The following is a 24193-nucleotide window of genomic DNA, read 5'->3' as shown; positions in this document are numbered from 1 at the left end:
CCATTAGCCCTTGGAAAAAAACCTCAAAGGGATCAAAGGATCAGATTTTGTGGGGGTAACTTGCTGAAAAGAATTTAAAAACCAGACATTTGAAATTAATTTTCAGTTTCTATTTTATCAGAGGAACAATTAGTTTGCCTGGAGCATGAAATAGTCTACGGAAAAGAAACACAAAGCAAAAAGACATTTGAACAGGACTGTTAGGGCGCGCTGTGTCTAAACATGACAGGAAAACTGTGATGTCAGATCTGTATCTAGCTGTGTAGAAAGCACTCAGACAGGTGCTCAGTTAATGGTATGAGCCAGGCTGCTTTTTTACAATGAATATAACTAAAGCAGTTTATATTTCAAAGAGCTGTTTTAACAGTCAAAGCCACATTAAGAGCCAAATGACACACAAAATGGCTCTGCCAGAGGACAAATTTAGAAGGCTGACATATAACCCCCACGAAAATGACAACAGCGATGGTTACTCAAAGTCCTGCCAGGTGCCCTTTAATAACCAGAGAACGCGATTAGCGCCGCGATGCAAAGAGACAGCAGGCTGCAACACGACTCCATGCTGGTCTGCCAGGAAACCTTTACAATGGAGACCCTGCCTGCACAGGGGGTTTTCATACATAATAAATACAGCGATAGACCAGCAGACTGAGGCTCCTTGCCGAACAGCAGTGCCCTCCGCTGCGTGTGCTGAAGATTCCTCCAAACGCTACAGCAACATGAAAAGCAAGAGAGCGCGTTTATGATTTTTCCCTTTATGACAGACTGCTGAGTCCCCCGGGACCCAATGTCAGACACATGACTACAGCTGCCCCCTCGCAGGGCTGCTGCGAACATCTAAATAATACTGTCAGCATAACGCAGAGATCCGTCCATCAGCCTGCACAGTCTCCTCTCCCCATTGGTGCTCACTCTGCCATAGAAATATGCCTTTCATAATCCATTACAGCACTTCCTCAACTGATGCTTTATACAATAATTTAGTTGGAATCGTGGAATGTCACTAAAAGAACGTGACCTCAGTAATTAAGAGGTAGTGGCTCCCACGAAGAACCCTTCAGCTTCCTTATTACAAAATGCAGAACCGAAGTGTTTGAGATGACATTAACATCACCACCATTTTAGGATGTTTATCGCCAGCTCCCTAAGTTTGGGATCACTTTGATCACGTTTGTTTTCTAGCTCAGAATTGCAATGTTCTTCCAGCATAAGAACATAAGGAGCAAATTTTTACAGATTATGGAATAATAATTCTTTTACTGCCCCTCTAACACTACTGCACACTTTAGTTCAGAGCATTTGAAGCACGACCTGCCAGTTGAGTGGAGGGATGTTTTGTCCTAATATCCTCCATAAAGACATTTCTTCCATTAAATTTAGTATTACTGTTTACTCTCAGCTGGATGAATTGCAGCTTCAGAGAGATGTGAATGTCCACGTCATGATATTTACAGCAGTGGTTGCACATGAACCACAAAGACAACAGAACCTTGAAACAGATCACACATTCCAAAATACAGCAAACAAAAAAGGCAACGGCAGACAAAACTAACCCTGTTCTAGAAGGGCCTATCATGTAGCCAAAAGTTGAGAAGTGATTTTAAAAACGTGGTATGAATATGCTGTTGCATTGAACACACCAAAATGGGGCTCAATGTGATCAGACAGGGACTTGTCTCTTCATATGTCACTTGTGCTTCCATATGCAAACCACACTTACCGTTGGGTGGCCAGCTTGGGCATTTTGGTTTTTGGTTTTTTGTTGTAACTTTAATCACATGGTGCCCCCTCCACTACCACTACTCACAGGGAAAAAGCAGTGTTAAGTAGCTAGCCTGAAAAAAGTCCAACGGAGACAATGACAAGAATCAAGGGAGCATTTGCACAAGAACAGATATCACAAAGCCCAATTTCTTCTTGTGAACACTACACCACCATCACCTGCACTGACAGCGCCTCTACAGTGTGGGTCACTACACAGCCGTAACAAAGCCAGGATTTGTGGACTACCTCACTGAAGGAGGTTTTAAATCCTCCAAGCAAGGAAAGAACATAGCCCTGGGCAGAAGTCACAATTCACCGCACTGACTATGGAAGTGAAAGGAAAAGCCATTTGCACTATGTGAAGTAGCCACACGTCCAAACACTTTTCCCCTTCAAAACATCATACCAGAAAATGTTTACTTGAAAGGTCCATGCCTTTCTCTTCCAAACACACAAAAATATTTAAAGTGACCCAGTTACCTGTTACATTAACAGAAAAAACACCAATTAGATTTGGTATCAGCCACTGCACTACTGTAGGCACCCACAGAGCAGGTAAGAAATAACTGCTTATAAACGTACCGTCAAGAGGACCCAAATTCCCCTTTGAAGGCTGCTTTAAAGGTGGACTTCTACTGAAGGTAATAAGCTTTTAAAACTGTTTTTAAACAAGCAGTTCTCCCTATACATCCTCCAGTATCTTTCTTTTAGATTTTTATTGGTTTATACAGGTTGAGAAAATGACCAAAAAGGGATATTATGCTTCACCAAGGTTCTGGAGAGCCAGACTATAGAAGTGTCATCCGTTCAATGACTTCTTTTTCTTTTTTACTACTTCAAGGACTATTGAATAAAATTTCTGAGTTTAATTTTTATTAAAATAAGATGCTCGCATTTGGAGGCTTTTCCAAGGCATTCTGTCACGTGCCCCTGTGGTTGCAGCACAGTCAAGACATGCAGACTTTTTATAGCAACTCTACTTTTGCATAGTTAATACTGCTTGATTATTTAAGTTGTAGCATTGCATGAGCTGCATGTGGCATGCTAAGTGTCCTCTTAAAGGATAACTATTCTCTTCTTTAAAAAAGGAGGATCAAAGTCTTAGTGAGGAGCGGGTAGGAACCTGATAAGAGCCTTCTCCGTAAATACCGTTTTCAATCACATGCTTTTTAGGGTAAGAATCAAACCTCTTTACTTTTCTAGTGTTAAAAACACTATAGACTCCCAAACTTGGAAAAGCTCAACTTTGTCACAGTGATTTAGTTCCATTATGTATTTCAGTTGTTAAAATATTCTATCTTAATATCATGAAGCTCAGTGCTACGCAGAGCAGCTATTGTACCCAGGTTGAAACGCCAGCCTTCATTGTGCTCAATAAATAAACACACAGTTTCCAGTGTCAGAAGATGTTTTTTAGATATAAGATATTATACAACATCTATTAAATCCCTATTCATTTTTTTCAATCAAAAATAAGCTGGGTCCCATGACAATTAATCATTGAGGTGAAAAGTGCAAGGTTTTTTCTTTTTATGCAGGGATTTTTCTTTTCAAGTGAAAGGTCATACAAACATAAGAAATATTTCAATGCTTACAAATTTTAGAATTAGTATCACAGGACAACCCCAAACCAAAACAAAAATGTGTTTTCACCAAAAGCTAGAACAGAAGATGTTTACACTTTTTCATGTACTAATTATTACTTTTAACTTGTTAAGTTTAGAAATGTAGCTATATTTAGAGACACTCCACACCTCCTTTTCCTTTGTATCAAACATTTGGATTGCGAATTGGTTGAAGGAAAGAAGTCAGAGAGTTGTGGTCAATGGGACAGAGTCTAGTTGGAGGTCTGTATCTAGTGGAGTCCCTCAGGGGTCGGTACTGGGACCAGTACTATTCAATATATTCATCAATGACCTGGATGAGGGAACAGAGTGCGCTGTCAGCAAGTTTGCTGATGGTACAAAACTGGGAGGAGTGGCTGACACACCAGAGGGCTGTGCTACCATTCAGAGAGAGCTGGACAGGCTGGAGAGCTGGGAGGGGAGACATTTAATGAAATACAAGGGCAGGTGTAAAGTCTGGCATCTGGGAAAGAACAAGCCCACGTACCAGTCTAGGCTGGGGACTGAGCTGTAGTAGCGTAGGGGAAAGGGGCCTGGGGGTCCTGGTGGGCAGCAGGATGACCACGAGCCAGCAACGTGCCCTCGTGGCCAAGAAGGCCAATGGCATCCTGGGGTGTACTAGAAGGGCTGCGGTCAGTAGGTCGACAGAGGTTCTTCTCCTCCTCTGCCCTGCCCTGGTGAGACCCTATCTGGAATAGTGTGTCCAGGTCTGGGCCTCCCAGGTCAAGAAGGACAGGGAACTGCTGGAAAGGGTCCAGTGCAGAGCCACAAAGGTGATGAAGGGGGTGGAACATCTCCCTCATGATGAAAGGCTGAGGGAGCTGGGTCTCTTCAGCTTGGAGGAGACTGAGGGGTGACCTCATCAATGTTTATAAATACATAAAGGGCGAGCGTCAGGAGGATGGAGCCGGGCTCTTCTCTGTGATGTCCAATAATAGGACAAGGGGCAACGTCTGCAAGCTGGAGCACAGGAGGTTCCACACTAACGTAAGGAAAAACTTGTTCACTGTGAGGGTGACAGAGCACTGGCACAGGCTGCCCAGAGAGGCTGTGGAGTCTCCTTCTCTGGAGACATTCGAAACCCGCCTGGACGCATGCCCGTGTGACCTGCTCTGGGTGGTCCTGATCTGGCAGGGGGGTTGGACCGAGTGATCTTTCGAGGTCCCTTCCAACCTCTAACGTTCTGTGATTCTGTGATTTACCTCTTGATCCAATGAAAACTGAATTTCTTCCAGTTTACCCTTTTCATGGGAGTCAGTAACACCACAGTGAAGAGAACAGCCAAATTTTGCTCTGACTTCAGTAGAAGAAAGCAAGAAGAAAGAATTCAAATAACTGAACCATACAAATGGATTCAGACTAATGAAAGTAACATGAAAAACTTACTGCTTGCTAGCCCTACAAATCAAACCGTTTGTATCATCAGCGAGATGACTGGCACACAACTTCAGCATTTGTGAAATGAATCATAACTCTAACCTCTCGGTCTTAAAATGTTTCTACTTAAAAGCTGACGCAACAAAAAAAGCACAAACACATTTGTATATACAACCAGAAATAGCAACTTGAATGCTATACTGTTAAAGGCTTGCTTTTCAGTTTATCTTTCATATGGAACTTGAGTTATTTCAGTCTAAAAGTTAATCATTTAAGCATTTACTAATTAAGAAACTGTTAATATAGTTGTTCTAAATAAACTGTGCTTGAATGATAAGTTATTAGAAAATTGTACAGTTAAGTAGACATTTATGGAAACCTCTGTGATATCTTTAAGGAATGTAACAGTTGACAGCTTTGACCTAAGAGTGACAAGTGATCAGAGAAATCCTACCATGAAATATTCTAAAAAGTAAACCTTTTAAAAGTATATGTAAAAAATCATTTCAGGAATAAGTTCTTTAGTTCAAAAAAAAAAAAAAAAGTAACATCACATGTTTGTTGTCCTTAAAATAAAATTGACTAGCTTCCAGCACTGATAATTTCCCTATTGAAATACTTCACAAAGTGTAGCACATCACTTAGACAGGCATATGTTGTTCTTTACATATGCAAAGTTATTAGTTTATTATAACTTTATTCTAGAATTTCTCTCCCCTACCCATTTTTTCCAGAGATTTCTGCCTAGAAGGCAGAAAGCTTAAAAGGACATAAGGAGAGAGAAGGTTGTTCAAACTCAATGCTTTGCTTTCATGCACATTGGAGGAATCTGCTAGCAGTACACTTTTACTTCACCAATTCAGCAAGAAACACAATGTGATTCTTCAGATTGCTCTTCAGTCGACATTCAGAAGCACCAGCCTGACAATTAATACAGGCATGCGACACTGAACAAGTAGGGAGAAGGTAAAGGGAAAATCTTCTCTTAAAGCCAGCCATAAATGAAGTAGAACTTAACAAGTTCATTACACGGTTTAATTGTAGAAGGATAACCAGAAAATATACTACAGTATATATGGAAATATACCACATATACAGAACACTACCTCTGTGGCCACTTAATGAAACTGGTAAGACACCAAGCTAAAATACATACCTTAACAACTAGGACATGGAATGTGGTTGGATATGAAACAGCTGGTTGCTCTACACCACACTTAAGAAAAATCAAGGAAAGTCTTCACTTAACATCTCAACACATCAGTCATGGCAATCAAAAATATTTATGTGGCTGAAGTGCTGGACTGAAACTTAGAAGATTGTTTCATTTGCAGCTCTGACTAGTATAGAATTCCTTGCTTCATCTCTCTCACCCTATAATTATGCTGTCCTCCTTTATAAAGCACCTGAAAATCTGCACGTAAAAATGTTCTTAAATACGTAATTATAAATAATAGTAAACATGTATCAAACTTCAGTTATCAACTCATCACATGAAAGCAAGAATCTGATTGTTGCTGGAATTAGTACACAAAATTCAACTTTTTCCATGACATAAGCTTCCTAGTACTTTCATCACTGTTACAACAGCTGCACTATACTACGGTGCACTAAAGAACCTGACTACCATCGACTGGCATTTTGAACATTTTCCAAGCTTCGAATGACAAAAGACCTAGGATTTTTTTTCATTGAAAATTTCCACGTTAAAGATCCTTTTGACCAGCTTCAAGCTTAGATGCTACTCTGAATTTGCAGCTTGAATTGTTGGAATGGCTCCATTCTAAAACAGACCATAGCACTTTGCAAATGTATTTTGCTGTTACATCCATCAACCCCTCTCTCCTTACAGGGGCTGGTCAACAGGGGCATATTTTCATCATCCCCACTCATGCTACCAGTTTCTCTTCTTCTTTCCTCCACATCTATATGTTACTTTCCTCCTTTCAGCTGCACACAATGCCCTTCATCATTCAGTATGTCTGATGTGTACGTTTTTCTTTCATCTTGTGCTACTTAAAAATGAAAAAAGGTGAGAGGATTTGATATAAAATTAAGCTACTTACCAACTACTGCCAGATTATGCTCTGAGCCACATGCGATCTGAAAAAGAAGTATGAATGAATAAAAGAGAACCTGCTCACCAGTAGGAAGACAACCGCGGCTATGACAGGAAATTAAAAATTAACCTGAAACAAACAACTACAGTTTGTAGGATGCAAAATCAAGGTTGAAGTGCTCACTTCTAAATGAAATTTCATTTGTAGTCTCACTTAGAGGCTTAGTGGCAGGAGGGTATGTTTGTTTGTTTTGTTAATAAACAGGCCTGTTTTCTTTTCAAAATGCAGTCACCACTGACATTTCAATCCTTAGGAGCAAGACTGGCCACAGTTCTGCAAAAACATCACAACCTTAACAACATCCACTGGATCCAACAAGACTATTCGCAGGCATAAAGTAAATGCAGATTAAGCCTTTGCAAGATCAGAGCCATACAGAGACAGCTGGGAATTAAAAGGGCAATGAAGATCTCAATTTCTCTTGTCCATACTGTTTTTCCAGATGATCGCTAAAGAACTGCACAAAGTATACAGGCTCAGTGTGATAAACCTGAGGTGATATGATCCCTATGGTCATTTGTCTAGAATGGAGAAAAAAATACCATAGAACTCAACTCTCTTATTAGCAGCAGGCTGGTTTAACTCTTAAAAGATGCAGAAAAAAAAAAGAAAGAAACCAACGCAAACATTTTCTCCCAAACTCACTAATTATAGAAATCAGTTACTAATTTCTTTTCAAAGCAAACTCATAGCATATTTTTCTTTCTTCTTTGCAGCCACTGTAAACAAGTCAGATATTTAAGCTGCTTTAGCATGTATCACATAGTATCACTCACTAAGCTTTCGTAAGCACAGAGAGCAGCCTGCTGCCCTACTGCAAGGGCTTGTCTCTCCCGTTGGATTATTTTGCCATGTCACTGCTGCCATAATTGTCTGACATAACACAGACAAGGTTACTCTGCTGAGCGCCCTCAAGTTTTAAATACGAGCGATCCCCTCAAAATCCTACATCTGATTCATTGTCTGGCACCTACTTGCCCATTACACGTACTACTGAGCTGGAAAAAAATAATAAGCACATTCTTCTGCTTCTTAAAAGTACATTTGCAATGATTAAACAGAAGTTTATGCTGAATTATATTAAAAAAATAGTAGTCCATAACATCAAAATTTTATATGGCTTTGTGCATGCATAACTTTATAGTTTTTACAGCCAGAGAAACTGCTACAATCACCTCAATGTCTGGATAACATAAAACCATAGAAGTTAACAAAACAGTCCTTGCACTCAGCTCACTGTGCTTGAGCATTTACTGGAAAAGAGGTACCCAAGACTGACACCCAGACGAGCTTGAGCAATTGTGGTACAAATCAACACTGCAATCACTACCACTGTGACACGAAAACATTTGGTCAACACCATCCTAACACAACAATGGCCAGGAAGACAAAACAGACTCTAGGATAGAGGTGCTTAGCCAAGACATTAAAGAATTTGTGAAAACAGCACAAGAAAAATAATTCAAGTCACAGCACACTCCAGCATGGCCTTGTCTTCAGAAAAATAAAGACAAAGCAGCAGGAAAAGCAATGCCTTTGCAAAAGCACTAGCAGGACTGCATCAAGTCTTCTATTCCACACTATTGCAGACAGGCAAAGCTTTAAGCCCTGACTGTTACAATGCATAAATCATCACTATATCTCATGTCATTATTCTCACCACAAGTCAGAGCCCTACACAGGAGCGGGGTTGGTTCCTAATGCCCCCATCAATGCTTCTCGAGCTTAAAGGCTGATGCCATGGAAACAGGATCCGCACATGGAAACACATGCAAAAGCTTTCTAGCAAAAAAGCAAATTTTGCATCTTCTCAAGTGCTGAAAATTTGAGATAGTGAAGCTGCTGCTAATAAAATAAATAAATTTTATCTGAGGTGTGAATAATCCTATCTCTGCTACTTCCCTAGCAAATACGCTAACACAGGCACAGATTCAAAAGCATCGGTACAAAAGAGCAGCTCAGGCAGCGGGTTTATACTTACTGCCAGGATCCCCTTCAGAAACACTACATTAAAAAATAAAAACACAAAAAACCCCCACCCAAACACGGTGTTGTTTTGAACACAAAACATCCCCTGATGAAGCATTTTCTTCCTATATCTAATAGCAGCAGCTACAGAGCCTGCAAACCAGATAAATGAACACTGGTGACCTCAAACAGCTTTGTACTCTGTTCATGTAGCTCTTCCTCTGCCCACCATTCAGAGCCACCCATTAGCCAGCTTAGGTCGTAAGGGAGTCAATCAAACTGCACTGGGTACAACCAGACCAGGAACTGCTGTATTACACAGACTGGCCCATTCTGGGGAGTTGCCCCCATGGCAGCCACTCGGGGCCAACACTTTGTGCAGCTGCACCCACTGCAGCCCTGCAGCCTGGTGGGGCAAAAGCTCCTGCAAAGCACAAGTGACTAGTGCTGCTGCACCTCTTTCGGTCAGGTAAAAGCCACCTCAGGGGAAGTGCCAGCTTTGCTGAAAATGACTGAAATCGAGCAAAACCTCAAACTGCTGCAGGCAGTGCCCTGGATTCACCTTCGATGGCCCAGAGCAAGGACCGCGCCAGCGATGTACCAGCAGCAGCGCTGCGCTCCAAAGAATTTGCTGGGTTCAGAGCACAAAGTTCTCCACCTCTGCCTTATCGCAGGGTGTCACCATCTGACAGCAGACAGGCTTTGCAGGAACCCCCAAATAAGACACGCCGTTAGGGGACTCTAAAGTTAGCTTTCTGAACCAACATGCCTTATTCACTGTCCATGCTGCTTGCTACAGGCCACACCATCCAGCCACAGGATTCCTGCTGGCCTGCACACCTATGACTCTGGAGCTCAGAAGCGACCACACCACAGAGGTGAAGCAAGGTTGCCACTGCTTAAGGAGCAGCGCTGCCTTGCAGGTATTTCCTAACATCTTTTTTTACAATAAGCTTTAGAATGTGACACCCCCTTTTCTTCATGACTGCTGACGACAGGCAACGATCAGCCAAGAACACATCATTGGCTGGTACAAATACAGACCAGCCAGAGAACAGCATTGCTGAACAGATGTTTTATGCTTACATTAGATGTAATAAGCTCTGCAGTCAGTGCAGGTCACTGGAAGAAGCCTCATATTTACTGCAGCAACCATAATTTTCTGGCTATTTCTCTTCTGTCCCCACCCCCAACGTGCTGCAGAGAAATTAAATTCCAACAGACATCTGCATGCTCCCAGTGGATAAGTACATTCAAGGGTACTTATAAACCCACAACAATGCTTTCTACTTGGGCAATATTTTTACATTGTTTTAATTTAAAAAAAAAAAAAATCACTAACCTTAAAGACAAATCAGAGTGACTGCTAGTGAGCGCAGCATTTTGTGAGCCTAAGAAACATGACCCCCTACACAGAAATGATTAATACTGAAGTTTCTTCTCTGTTTGGAGGAAAATTTGAGAAGAGTTGTGCAAGGATATTGTGGTATCTATAAAAAATATCTCAAAGTACTTTATAAATGCCTGTGAGGCAGGAAAAGAATGTTTAGGGACCATTTTACACAGAACGTATTTATTTACCTTATTATCTGTGCCCTTTCAGCCATACATAAATTGTTTGTTTCTTCCCTTAAACCGTGCGTTAGCAAGCTGCTTTCTGTCTAGTAATGGTTGCAGTTCAGATCCATCTATCCAGATTTAACACATGTGGTGAGAAGCAGGCAAGGGACCAGCATTTTATTAATCATAAATAGTCAGGACATAAGCTGCATGGATGGTGAGGAAAGACCTTAGCACAGCAACCACTAACTCTGGGCAAAACACCAACATCTTTCTGCAGCCTGCAGGTATGCTTATGGCCCAGCCCTAACAAAAATTAATTGATTTAATGTAAAAGAAATGGGTCATGCAAAATAGAAAAAGTATTTCACTTAAGATTAAAATATTTTTATATATTAAAAATAGTATATGAACTATAGAAATAAAATTTAATATATATTATATATACATTCCTATATATATGTGTGTGTGTATATACATAAGAAAATTAATGCATACATAAATATAGGTATGCATATTAGGAAGAGAAGGTTATCTACTCAAGGAGATGTTGTCAGGGAAGAAGGTTCAAAGGAGACGTGAGGGTAAATACAGAGCACCTCCACTTATATCCAGGATAGAGAGCTTTCTGAAGAATAGTTATCCCTCCTTTTGCTCCCCCTCAGTCCTATGAGGTAAGAAAGTATTGCTCTCTCCTTTGGAGACAGTAAACAAACATAAAACTCATACAGCTATTTAGACATACAATCTCTCATTGATTTCAAAAGGTAATTAAGAGACAAAATACCTTTTGTCAGCCATCCCTTAAGGGACTTCCGAGCTCTATAACAAAACAAGTCTGACAAAGTGTACAAAAATCCTAAAAATCCAAGTTTCAGGCTAGTACCTTGACCACAAGGCTATTCTTTTTCTTTCTGTACTCCCAAGGCTCTGACTGAGGATCTGTTGTGCAACCCATCAGGAAAAAGATCGAGTCAGAACTGCAGGCGAAGTCAGCCTAGTGCTGCAGCAGAGGGGAAGGTACTGTACAGGGGGTTGCAAGGAAGAGGCACAGGGAGCTGGACTCACAAGGTCGTGGCCAGCTGAAAACTCGCAAGCATTGGAACATCAGGGTGCCTAGCTAGAACAACAACAGGCCCTCAACACCATTTATTTTGGGTTCACTGCCCTACAAGTGCACGCTAATCCCCTACAGGGCAATTATTTCCCAAAACACTCAAGGATACAGAGGCTTCCATCTCTTCTCAGAGAGAGGAGCATGATGAACAAAATACATTTCTAAGGATGAACGAAGATACGATGTTTAAGTTGTAAGATTCTAGTCGCTACCATGTCTAACTTTTTAATTGCACGAAAGCATAGCTCGGGGCGGGCGTGGGGGGTCAGGCAAGGGAAGAAAACCATTAAAAGGGTGTGCACAGAAGTACTTTTATACAGGACTTTAGCCATGGCATCTCATGTCTTTTGACAAATTTCACTGTAAGAAAATTGCCAGGGCCAGAAGACAGCAAATTTTATTCCTTCTGGGATCAGAAGTCCTAATGGAAGGAGACGAGGTGACCGAGAGACTGCAGATCAAAGCTTACGTAAGGCAGGGGAATCTTCTCTCCCAGAGCTGTTCTTCCATGCCCTTGATTAATGTATCATAACAACGATTTGTACTGTTTGACACGCTCTGTCCAACTACATTTGTATGCACAATTCTACTGATGTGAAAAAATAAAATAGAAGGAATCTAATTAGTAAAGCTGTCCTGCTTCCAATGATCCTTCACTAGGAACTCTGTGTTCCTCTTCTGGATCATTTGACTCCTGATTGATAAGAAAGCAGCTTGCTAACCTAGTCACATTCCTTGGCGAGCACAAGACCAAGTGCAGTTTAATGCAACACCTGTTAGCAGCAAACCAGTACAACCTCACCGAGAACAGCACATTAAATCTCTTCCTAGCTGTTGGCTGCATCAGTTGAAAAGTGAGGCCCTTCACTGTCCTATAGCTCACAGGACATTTTCCACTTTCCAATCAATCTAATTTTCTACTTAAGGTGGATTTTCTTGTTGCTGTGTGATTAGCTTTTTAGTTTGTATGTAGTTTTACTTTCCACTACAGCAAGAAAATTCACAACACATTTTAAACTGAAGCCTGTGTATTAAGGTCTGGAAGAAAACATTCCTCCTCGAGACCCACCTGACCAAAAGCTAACGTGCCATGTAAGGGGACCTTTGCAAGCATGGAGGAAGAGAGGAAGCATTAAGACATCGCAGGATGCAGTAAGCTTTCAAAAGGAAGATTTTATAGCACGCTCTAGCTCCCAGAGTTATGACCTATGCCCTCCCTGCCAGAAACTAATCCCAAGCCTGCCTCACTTCTAGCGCAAGACAAAATGCTTTTTTCCCGTGCAGCATTTCCCTTCCTTCTCCATCCACCCTCAGAGTCCCATCTCAAATCATTCAATATCCTGCCCTGCCAATTGTCTTGCGGTCACCAAAAAGCCAGCTGGCCAACCCCAAGATCTCGCCTTTAGACCCTCCTTGCCATAAGTGACATATATACAAGTCCCTGCACACATTCCCTCTCTATGACACTAACCATACTTGAGAAACTGCTATGCCATCCACCGACTCACTGAGCACCACACCTCCAGGAACAGCTTCTTGGGGCTAACAGTGCGCTTTGCACTTCTCCAATTCTGTTGGTGCAGCTTAGGTCTCAAGTCCTTGCAGGAGGTAGAAACAGCTGGAATTCCAAAGGAAACAAACCAAACAACAACAAAAGCCCCACACAAACAAACAAGAAAAAACCCCACACATAAACCCAAAAATGCATACCAAAAAACAACCAATCTTTTAATATCAGGTAGGAAGCACCACAACCACACAAAGCTACCATTAAAGAGATCAGGCACAGGGGATGAAAATAAAAGGAGGAAATAAAAGCTATTGTTAAAGCAGTCAGCATTTCCACAGAAGGTTTACATCACAGTAAGCCATGTGCACCCACAAAGTTTACTTGCAAGACAAGCATAGTCATATCGAAAATCTGAGATATGTACTGTTTGCCTCAAATTGAGAATGGATGGATTGAGATGTCAAGACAAAGACAGACCCATGTCCATCAACAAAAAACCCTCATCATCCAATGACTCTAGGACAATACAAAAGTTGCTGAGATCCCAATACAAACACCCAGCAGGATCAGGTTTTAGTAGGATGACCAGAATGTAGCCAAGACAAGTGTGACAAAAATCTTTTCCAGTAGGCAAGGTCAGCTGGCTCTTCTCCATCACCTGAAGATTTTCCAATTAGTTTTCATATCCTTCAGGCAGTTCCCTTCCTTCCTTGGAGTTCAGAAAGCATTAGCATCTTTCATTCCAGAAAATCAAGCGCTGACACTTTCCCTCAGCCTCAGTAGTCTGCCAAAATTTTCCGTTTCTGTAATCAAGACCTGAGCCACAATTTGTGTTTATCCTTTCATCATTTTTAAAATGAACCAAGTCACGGCCATTCAATCCCAGTTTGTTTCCTGTAACAAGATTCCCACTCAGTCTTCATTATTTTGTGAAAAATAAAGACCAAAATATCCCTTCTGATTGATAAAGGAATCGTCACCAGCCCTGACTTTTACTGTGTACATACTCCCAAACCTCTGTCTCTGCAGTGCAAATCCCACAAGGCCAAAATCCTTCCTAACTTTACAGTCATCTCTATCCACATCCAAATATGAACTAGAGGAACAGGGTCTCCAATAGATACACAGTTTTACCCAAAGGAATTTCTTCACTGTTTTTCTCAAAATTATTTTGATTTAGATTGTTTCACCTACAATTCCCGGCTCCTTACAGTTTCAGTGCCTCTCTCTCAAGTTAAATGAGAGGCACTAAGACGAATACCTTACAATCTGTTTGGGCTTCCTTTGGGGTCTACAACTGGTCTGCTCTTTATTTGAGGCCACAAACATTGATTTGACAGCAGAAATGTAAGAAACCAAGACCACAGAAACAAAAAGTTTCAAAACCTGTTTATACACTGATCTGACTGTACCATCAACACATACATCCTTACCATCAGAATATCCTGATGTTTTCAGGTCAAGAATTGTAGCATGCCAAAAATCTCGGTACCTGTCTTTTTTTTCCTATGCTATTTTACATGCAAACAGCAAAAAGAAAAATTATCATTATAGCATATAAATGTCATCATTACCTTTCTGTGCTAATTTCTAGTACTGGGAACTTAATGAAATTAATGGTTCTATTAAACAATGATTGCAGGCAAACAGTCTGTCGAAGTACATATCATAATCCAACATTTTATAGGCTTAGAATAAAAGTCGTGACAGCAAGTATTATTTGGCAACAAAACATCAAATTCTACTTAAACAACTATTTCCAAGATCCTTTTGTGGATGTATAACGGCAGTTTTAAGTTTTTCAACAGATTCTGGGCTTCCCACCTCTTTCCTTGTGGCAAAACAGTCAATTTTTAATCCATTTGTAATATTTTCTGGAATGTTAAGTGAAGCCGGGAAGAATCACAGAGCAACCAAATGTACCTATTGTAGGACCTCAACTCTCCCCTACCTGTGGTGGTGTTGCAAGCAATCTCACTACAGTTCTTGAACTAAAAAAAAAATAATAATAATGCAGAGAACTCAGCATACGCAGCTTGCAAGATTACACGAGAGCACAAAGCTTTGCATTTTTGCAGAACTGAAAGGAAAAACAGCACTAATAAAGTTCCTACCCTCAAACAATTGACTGACCGGGTATTCTGTTTGAATACTGTGAACAGGCAGACACTGTCCCTAAAAGACCCTCTTAAAGGAGCTAAGTGCTGGTAGCACGGCCATGGCTGGGGCCATACTGCCCCAAGACAGAAGCCATCCCTTGACTAGCCCTGAACAACCACACTGCCCAGCGGGAAGTGGCCCCACCGATGTGAGGTCTGATTTTGTTGACTCTCTCTAACCCTTCTTTTTCTAGCACGAGTTTTTGGTTGGGTTTTTGTTTGTTTGTTTGGGGTTTTTTGGGGTTTTTTTGGTTGGTTTTTTGGTTTGGTTTTGTTTTTTTTTTTTTTTTTAATAATCTCCGTATACTATTTTCTTCTTTTACATTTTTTCACCTACACTATCCTTCATCAAAAATTGCATCCAAACCACCTGGCAATATTCTCAAATGAATATTATCAATTATGTCATTTAGGAACACTACTCTTTTTTTTAAAGGGCAGGGGCTTTTTTGCTTCTTCCATCAATAACTCCAAATTTATGACAGAATTTTTAATGTCTCAGTTCTTCAACATCCAGCACTGGGATGTGGGAAGACTAATTTTCAGAGAAATTACTAAATGTCCAAGGAAGCTCTCATGCACAACTAGACTAACCTTTCATTTCACTGCTAACTCTGTTGATTGACCTCAGTGAGCACTGCTGCTTGCGTAAACTAGCAGTACACAAATACACTGTCACTGAAGAAAATACAAAAAACTACTTAATCTCCAAAACATTTTGTCCTTTGAAAGAAATTAGCAGGTTATTGGAAGAACAGAACCATCACTGTGCAATATGATTTGAAGTGTCCCTCATCAGAGCCAGTGCCTTTGGGAAATATTATTTAAGGTAACTATCAGATGTTCAAGAATGCAAATTTTTGCCTGATTTCCAGCACAACCCTCACTATCTCTCCCTCTCCCACATATATGCACATAAAAATAAAAATGTTACCAACTTAACACATAGTCAAAAAAAAACCATTAGCACATTAAGAATTCCTCCTAAAATATGACAAAATAAACATTAGAAGAAAAAGAAAACCCACCACAACATTTTTCATACACCAACTACCTCAACTTGAGGACAGAATTTTCTTGGTTCATTTACTTTCCCGCACAGCTGCAGGCATGCAGCTTCCATAAGGGTTAGCCTTGTATGAAAACACCAAGCCATGAATTTTGCTGACTGTCCGCTCTTTTACCTCTCCGAATAAATGGTGCTTATGCCTTTAGGGTGTCATGTAACTCTGCTCTTCAATGTTGGATTCTCTGTTTCTGCAGCACTTAGTAACAGTACAGCTCCCAGCAGCAAACTCACTGGAAATAAATAAAATGTAAACTTGCTAAGACTCCAATGCAAAAATGAATAGAAAAGCTCTCCTCGATAAATAAGGATACCATTTGTAAGGACTCAGAGACTGAGCCTTAATGCTAGGTGCAAAGGGAGAATTAGGAAAAAAAAAAACACGTCTGAAGTGACTCTACACAGCTGATAAAAAGGAATTTTTATATTTAAAAAGCTGAATTAGAATCATAGAATCATTTAGGTTGGAAAAGACCCTTAAGATCATCGAGTCCAACCATTAACCTAACACTGCCATGTCCACCAATAAACCATGTCACTAAGCACCACGTTCACATGTTTTTTGAACGCTTCCAGGGATGGTGACTCCACCACTTCCCTGGGCAGCCTGTTCCAGTGTTTAACAACCCTTTTGGTGAAGACATTTTTCCTAATATCCAATCTAAACCTCCCCTGGAACAACTTGAGGCCATTTCCTCTTGTCCTATCACTTGTTACTTGGGAGAAGAGACCAACACCAACCTCGCCACAGCCTCCTTTCAGGTAGCTGTAGAGAGCCATAAGGTCTCCCCTCAGCCTCCTTTTCTCCAGACTGAATCACCTCCGTTCCCTCAGCCGCTCCTCACCAGACCTGTTCTCCAGACCCCCTCACCAGACCTGTTCTCCAGACCCCCTCACCAGACCTGTTCTCCAGACCCTCTCACCAGCTTTGTTGCCCTTCTCTGGACCCGCTCCAGCACCTCCATGTCCTTCTTGCAGTGAGGGACCCAAAACTGCACACACTGTTTGAGGTGCGGCCTCACCAGCGCAGGGTGCACAATCACTCCCCTACCTGCTGGCCCCACCGTTTCTGGTACAGGCCAGGATGCTGTTGGCCTTCTTGCCCACCTGGGCACGCTGCTGGTTCCCATCCAGCCTACTGTCAACCAGCACCCCCAGGGCCTTTTCCACCAGGCACCTTTCCGGCCACTCATCCCCCAGCCTGTAGCGCCACGTGGGGTGGTTGTGACCCAAGTGCAGGACCTGGCCCTTGGCCCTGTTGAACCTCATAGCATTGGCCTCGGCCCATTGACCCAGCCTGTCCAGATCCCTCTGCAGAGCCTCCCTACTCTCCAGCAGATCAACACTCCCGCCCAACTTGGTGCCATCTGCAAACTTCCTGAGGGTGCACTCGATCCCCTGTCCAGATCACTGATAGAGACATTAAACAGAACAGGCCCCAGTACTGAGCCCTGGGGGACACAGCTTCTGACCAGCCGCCAGCTGGATTGACTCCATTCCCCACCACTCTTTGGGCCCAGCCATCCAGCCCGTTGTTTGCCCGCTGAAGAGTACACCTATCCAAGCCAGGAGCAGCCCCTTTCTTCAGGAGAATGCTGTGGGAAACTGTCTGTCAAAGGCTTTACTAAAGTCTAGATAGACAACATCCACAGCATATCCCTCATCCACTAAGCACATCACCTTGTCACAGAAGATCAGGTTAATCAAGCAAGACCTGCCTTTCATAAACCCATGCTGACTCAGCCTGATCACCTGTTTGTCCTGTACGTGCCATGTGATGGAACTCAAGACGATCCACTCTATAATCTTCCCCAGCACCAAGGTCAGACTGACAGGCTTGTAGTTCCCTGGATCCTCCTTCCATCCCTTCTTGTAGATAGGCATCACATTTGTTAACTTCAAGTCAACTGGGACCTCAAACACTGGCATGCTACCCCCCAGGCTTATCTCTAGCAAGCCTGGTTTTATCCCTTTCCCCCTTCAAATCTAATTTAAAGCTCTTTCAATGAGCCCTGCTAACTCCTGTGCGAAGATTCTTTTCCCGCTTTGAGACAGGGGTACCCCATTTGTTGCCAGCACGCCTGATGTCATGTAGACCAACCCATGATCAATAAACCCAAAATTCTGCCAGTGACACCAGGACTGGAGCCAAGTACAGATCTGCTGGCTTGTCCTGTTTCTTCTCTCATCATTCCCTGCAACTGGCAGGATAGAGGAGGTCACTAAATGTGCTCCTGATCCCTTAACCTGTCAATCATAAAGCCTTCAAAGGTCTAACTTGAACTTTTTTTGAATAAGACTATAACCAGAGCATCTTCTGTCAGAAAACCATTCATTAACTCAAGAAAACAGCTGTAGGACAAAAGTAGCCAGAAGAAAGCCACAGACCCTTGTTATTGCTCCACTAGAGTAAGGTCAGAACATATCTGCTTTTTCCAGGGCTAGAAAATAAACTGCAGGTGGCCAACACCAGGCAAGCTGGGCAGCCCACCAATGGACTTCCAGCTATTCACCATCAGGAGAACCGTTCATTTATCTCAGCTGGGTTGTTCTTTAAAAACCACACATTCCTTCCAGTTTATTTTGACCTAGCAGCTGCCTAACTATAAGACATTTCTATTATACACCATCTCTCTTGCACAATGTTCACTCTGTTCTCCCTTTCAGTCTTCACTACCTTTGAGGCTTCGTTCTTTCACACCAGTACTAGCACATCAGTTTTAAATGACCTTTTCTTCTCTTGTTTTCCCAGGGAACACGTCAGGATCTCAGTCTTGCCAAGGGACCAAATGCTGCAGGGGTAGAGTAAGCTAAGAGATGTGTCCCACCTCACAAGCCAAAGGATGCACAGACTGATCACTTAATTCACATTATGGAACAATTTTTTATTATGACCCATTTCTAAACATGACAGCATTTTTGCAGTTTGAAAGAATGACACAGATAATATAACCACTACAATACCATTCAAGTCTAATTGTGAAGAGCGGTTTCACGAGACCAGCTAAATGCATACTAATTTATCCACAGAATTTGCCTATACATGTTGTAACCAGTGCCTACAGGAAACCAACCTTTTCTCCCCAAAATGTCATGCAAGCACACTCTTTGCTCAGTAATCCAGTACCGGGAATGGATATCATCCAACACCAGCCATCTGCAGTTGATGCCACAGAAGCACTAAGCACTCACTAGCAATTTTTTGATGCCTCCATAGGCTGAAAAACAGGTCTGTCTTTCTCAGGAGCTAATATTTCCTTGATTAAGAAGCCAGCAGATGATGAATAGCTGTAGGACTATAAGTATAAAGGCTTTAACCAGTTACAGTATAAGCAGACCATAGCCTTGGAACCGTAACAAATTGAGAACACACTTGCTCCAATGAGCCTACTCCCACAAGTCAGGAGATTTCCACTACAACGTAAGGAACTAACGGGGATAAAACCCCACAAAGTCTGAGAGACACGAAGCCTAATTTCTGAAGAACTGTGGTTATGACAGCCAAATTCAAATATGGCATTTCGGCAAAAAGGACTAGTAAATATTTTTCTTCTGTATGGGACCCTAACAAAACTCACAAGGCAGAAAATTCTTAAAAATTTAAGCTTAGTTTAAGACCACATAATAGACATATTTTATATTTTCTTAAAGTTAAGTGAATAACTCTATTATAGCAGGATTGCCCAATGGTGCCAGATCGGCATAAACCGTAGTAAATATCTTCATTTGTGAACTATTGCTCACCAGAATCTTATTCTGGTCTCCCTACTACAGTTATAGATGGATTGCATTTGACTGCAAGAGATTTATGCCCAATAATTATTTCTCCCTTTTATTTCCAAATACTGCCACAGACAAAGCTATACCTTCCAGAATGAAAAACAGCTTTAATACAACAAATTTTCAAATGCTCTCATTGCTCACATCCATTTGCACACTGACTGCAAATACATGTAATTTACCATGTGGCAATCCTTGTTTGTTTTTTGAGAGGTCCTATTTTCACCCTAGTGGAATCCCTTGCTCCATCTGTGTTAAAGACATTACATACATTATTGAAAACTATCTACAAAGGGAAGAGGATGGATAGTGAGGGTCCTGAAGCGTCAATTCATTTAGAGCTCTTGAAATTAGGGGGTTGTGAATGAATCAAAACTCCAGAAGAACCTAATAGAACTTGATAAATGGGCAAGACTGAGACAGATAAAATTTATTGTGGTCAGGTAAGGCATAATAAATCTTTCTGGAAACCAAAAAGAATAATTTAGACTGTTCACATATACAGATAGAGTCTAAATTAGTTGCAGCCTCTCAGGGGAACTATCTAGCATCGCTGTGGACTGAGCAGCTTTTGCTTTACCCATTAAACGTTCTTTATCTCAACCCACGAGTTTTCTCACTTTTACCCTTCAGATTCTCTCCCTCATCACACTGGGGCAGGGAGGGGAAAGCAAGTGACTGTGAGGGGCTTAGTTGCCAGCTGGAGTTAAACCACAACACCTGCCTAGTGTCTGCCCTCCAAAAGTAGACAAGCAGTCCAGATGTATTTTTTTTTGTAATACTAGTGACTCCACTAGAAACACACATATTTGATAAAAACTTCAATTTACAGTGATATTTCTAGGACCTCTCACAGCCAGATTGTAATTTTTTAATGGCTTTTGCATTTTTAGTGGTTGTTATTGTCATTTGATATCTTTATAATTTCCTGATCAGAATGTCGTACACTGTCTAGCCTACTGCCTGACAGAAATTCAAGTATATTACATCGGCATTCAAAATCTAAGTATGTTATATCTGCATTTGACATTGATACATTTATCAAACTTTCATCTCATAAAAAAAAAAGGTATCACATTAGTTTGAGAAGATATATTTTCCATAGCCACATACTCATTGCAAGCAGCTATATTATCATTCTTTAAACCTTTATTGATCAAAATTCATGTCAGCCATGCCATTATTTTGGCCAAGGCAAACACCAGGCTGACAGGCCTATAATTATTTGAGTCATCTTGTTCAACCTTTTAAAATATTGGCAGGGCATTGTCTTTCAAGCAGTCTTCTGAAACTTCCCTGACGTTCTGGAAAAAGAAATCATCAACACCAACAAACTAGAGAGCGCTTTGGCCATCTCTCTTAAAACTCCAAAATGGAAATGTTTCAGCCTTGATTTTTAAAATTCTACCCCTAGAGGCTGAGAGTAAATGCTGGTATGGAGAAGGGAATCTCATCACTATAAGATACTTCCGCTTTTTCCCCAAATGTAAATTTCCCTTGCCAGGGTTTGATGCTTTGCCAACAGACATATTTAAGATGGTTTAGTATTGACAATGCATAGCTTCCTGTATTTGTCTTTAAGAGCAAACTCACCCACATTATGGCAGCTCTTCTCCTATCCCTATTAGATGGAGCTGGTCATCCTGTGATGTGGTGGCTCATGGCAAACTGCAGTCAGTGCCTTAAATTATGTTTCTTTTCAGGAGAGTGGAGAGGATTCCCCACCTGTTGGACACCCCTTAAGACCTCTTATTTCCAGCTTGTTAATGACCGAGGAACAGGTAATGCAGTTTTTAATATAACACTCCCCTGTCACTTCTATGAGCCTGTTTGATTCTTCCTAAATAAATTGTAATCGTAGACATGGACATTGCAATTGCAGAACCTTCCCATAAGGTTTCATACTGAAATATTTTGTTGCACCACGGCTTAAAGGAGAGTATTTTATTCTTTGATACAGACTACAAAGCAGTTGGCTAACCTAAACAAGGTGGGGAAGGCAGAGATACTATCAGTGACTTCCTGCATTAGTTCACCTATCTTCCTGCTACTCTGTAAGATTACAACATTCCCACACACACAAAGTCAGGCTCCCATCCTCCTGCTGTTAAACCACATTTTTCCTTTTGTTCTCACAGGGTGGCCCTGTAACAGTGTAGAGGAATCAAAACAGACAAGACAATTTTTCAAATAACATTTTATGAGCAGTGCTATATACTCATAAAAAAGAATCAATACTTTCAAATAACTCCTGAAGACAGGTACACATTCTTTAATTAATACATTTAGAGAGCCAATGTGAAATATACTGATCAGAAATCCCTTTATGAGACCTGTTTTCCTTTCAATTTATAAAATACTGCCTAAATAATATGCAGTTTTAAAATGCCAGCTTCAACCGACACAACAGTCTATGCCACTAGATAGAATACAAACTTACAGAAATTCTGAAGAATGGCGTTTTAAAATCTTCTACTAAAGTACCAGCATTTTTGCAACAGATGAAAAGTACTACAGGTTATATTAAAGTCAGCAGCCTGCCAGACTTCACCTCTAATGACAAAACACACCCACCGCTCATGCATTTGTAATTCAAAGTGGCATCCCTCTTTAGATGGAAGGCAAGAGGCAGCACTTCTCCCTATTTCAGAACCTTTCAGAAGTCTGGTGAACTCATTTAACCCGAAGTGACACATGCAGCCCAGCTAAGAACAGTAACAACAATAAGGAAAACCCCTCCTGGATATTCTCAAACGTGATTCAACTGAAGCATCACTACATAAAAGTAAAAACCCACCTCATCTGCCTTGAGTTCTCAGGCCATCAACTTCAGAAGTGCTTTACTCTCACAATAACGGTCACTGTATGGAAAGATTGAGAACTACCGCTCAAGCGTCCCGTGAAGGAGGTGAAGTGCCTGTACTCGTGCCTATACATGATGCTTACACATTGGCAAATACCACGACGTCAGAGTTTGCCAGTAGCCACCGCTTTTGCATTCTGATTTGAGGGCTATCTGGCCAGCTACCATTCCTGCACACAGAGCACTAGCCTGAGGTCATATTCTCTTCAACAGCCACCGCTGCACAGAAGCTTTAGTATTTACCCCTTTGCCCAGCCCCTCCAGTACCAGCTCTACACATAAGCTGCTACTTCTTGACGGAGGTGGCATCTGTACGGCATGGCTGCCCTGTTATTACAATTTCAAACAACAACGGGAATAGAAACACGTCGCTCCCAACGACTCCAAAATGCATTTAACACTGCAGTCAGGGAGCAAGGAAAAACAAACAAACAAAACACACCACAACGACTTTCCAACTATTTCAATATACTGGAATATTAACTTCTGTGGCAGATTCCACCTCAAAAATACCTGAAGTGTTCCGAAATCCACAGTACCACTTTACTCCCAACTACCTAGCCACAAAAAACCTGGAATGGCAGTTCTAAGCTACTTGCCTTTTCTACCTAGTGCTGAAACACTGTGGTACTTACTGGGTAAGGGAGAGCTTGATTAGCAATGATACCTTTAGAACCACACAACCTGAAAAATATTTTCATTAAATAGCTTACTCTTATTTTGGATGTTATATTACCCAAGAACAGCCTTTTTACCTGTAAGTGAATCCCTGTTACATTTTAATATTCACTTTTTTTCAAATCACAACACCCTTGCCATCTTTGCATACAGCATGCAACCATTTTTATTACACAAAGCCTGAAAACTTTCAGTTTTCCAAAAGAGTATTTTGCAGGACTACTGCTGGAGATTGAAGTTATCCATTCCTGAGCGCAGAGGATCAAAATATTCTGCAACTCAGCTGCTGAGCATCACTCGACATGCATGCTGGAAGATTCTGGCCAACCATTCACTGCTGAATTCTTCACATCACTTATGTAAGGTGAAGCAAAGCATCTGCAAATGCCATATAGACAAAATAATCTCTACCACACACATTCATGTATTTTCTTTTTTTTCTAGACTACTTTTCCTTTTCCCATTCATTCTCTCCTTTCACCTCTGCAGTCTCCTATTTGCTTTTCTTTCAGTGTGCACATATGGGCATTCTGACATAAAGGACATCCTTGGTACATACTGCAGCCCACAAGTAAAAGAACTACGATGGTAAGTCTTTGGGAGGAA

The 24193-nt window shown here is 41.3% G+C and overlaps 1 protein-coding gene across 1 annotated transcript in view; it reads right to left on the bottom strand.

The window, feature by feature from the left end:
• SERGEF (secretion regulating guanine nucleotide exchange factor) overlaps positions 1–24193 on the bottom strand; it is a 155520-nt gene that overhangs the window by 58596 nt on the left and 72731 nt on the right. Inside the window, exon 10 of the mRNA XM_086472010.1 lies at positions 6833–6869. Within this exon, the coding sequence (XP_086328136.1) occupies positions 6833–6869 (37 nt within the window). The remainder of the gene's footprint in view (positions 1–6832; positions 6870–24193) is intronic.

Source organism: Leptosomus discolor, chromosome 12, assembly GCF_034619465.1.
Source record: "Leptosomus discolor isolate bLepDis1 chromosome 12, bLepDis1.hap2, whole genome shotgun sequence".
Lineage (NCBI taxonomy): Eukaryota > Metazoa > Chordata > Aves > Leptosomiformes > Leptosomidae > Leptosomus > Leptosomus discolor.
Note: the sequence above shows the minus strand (reverse complement) of the source record. Positions and strands in the feature narration are given on the sequence as shown.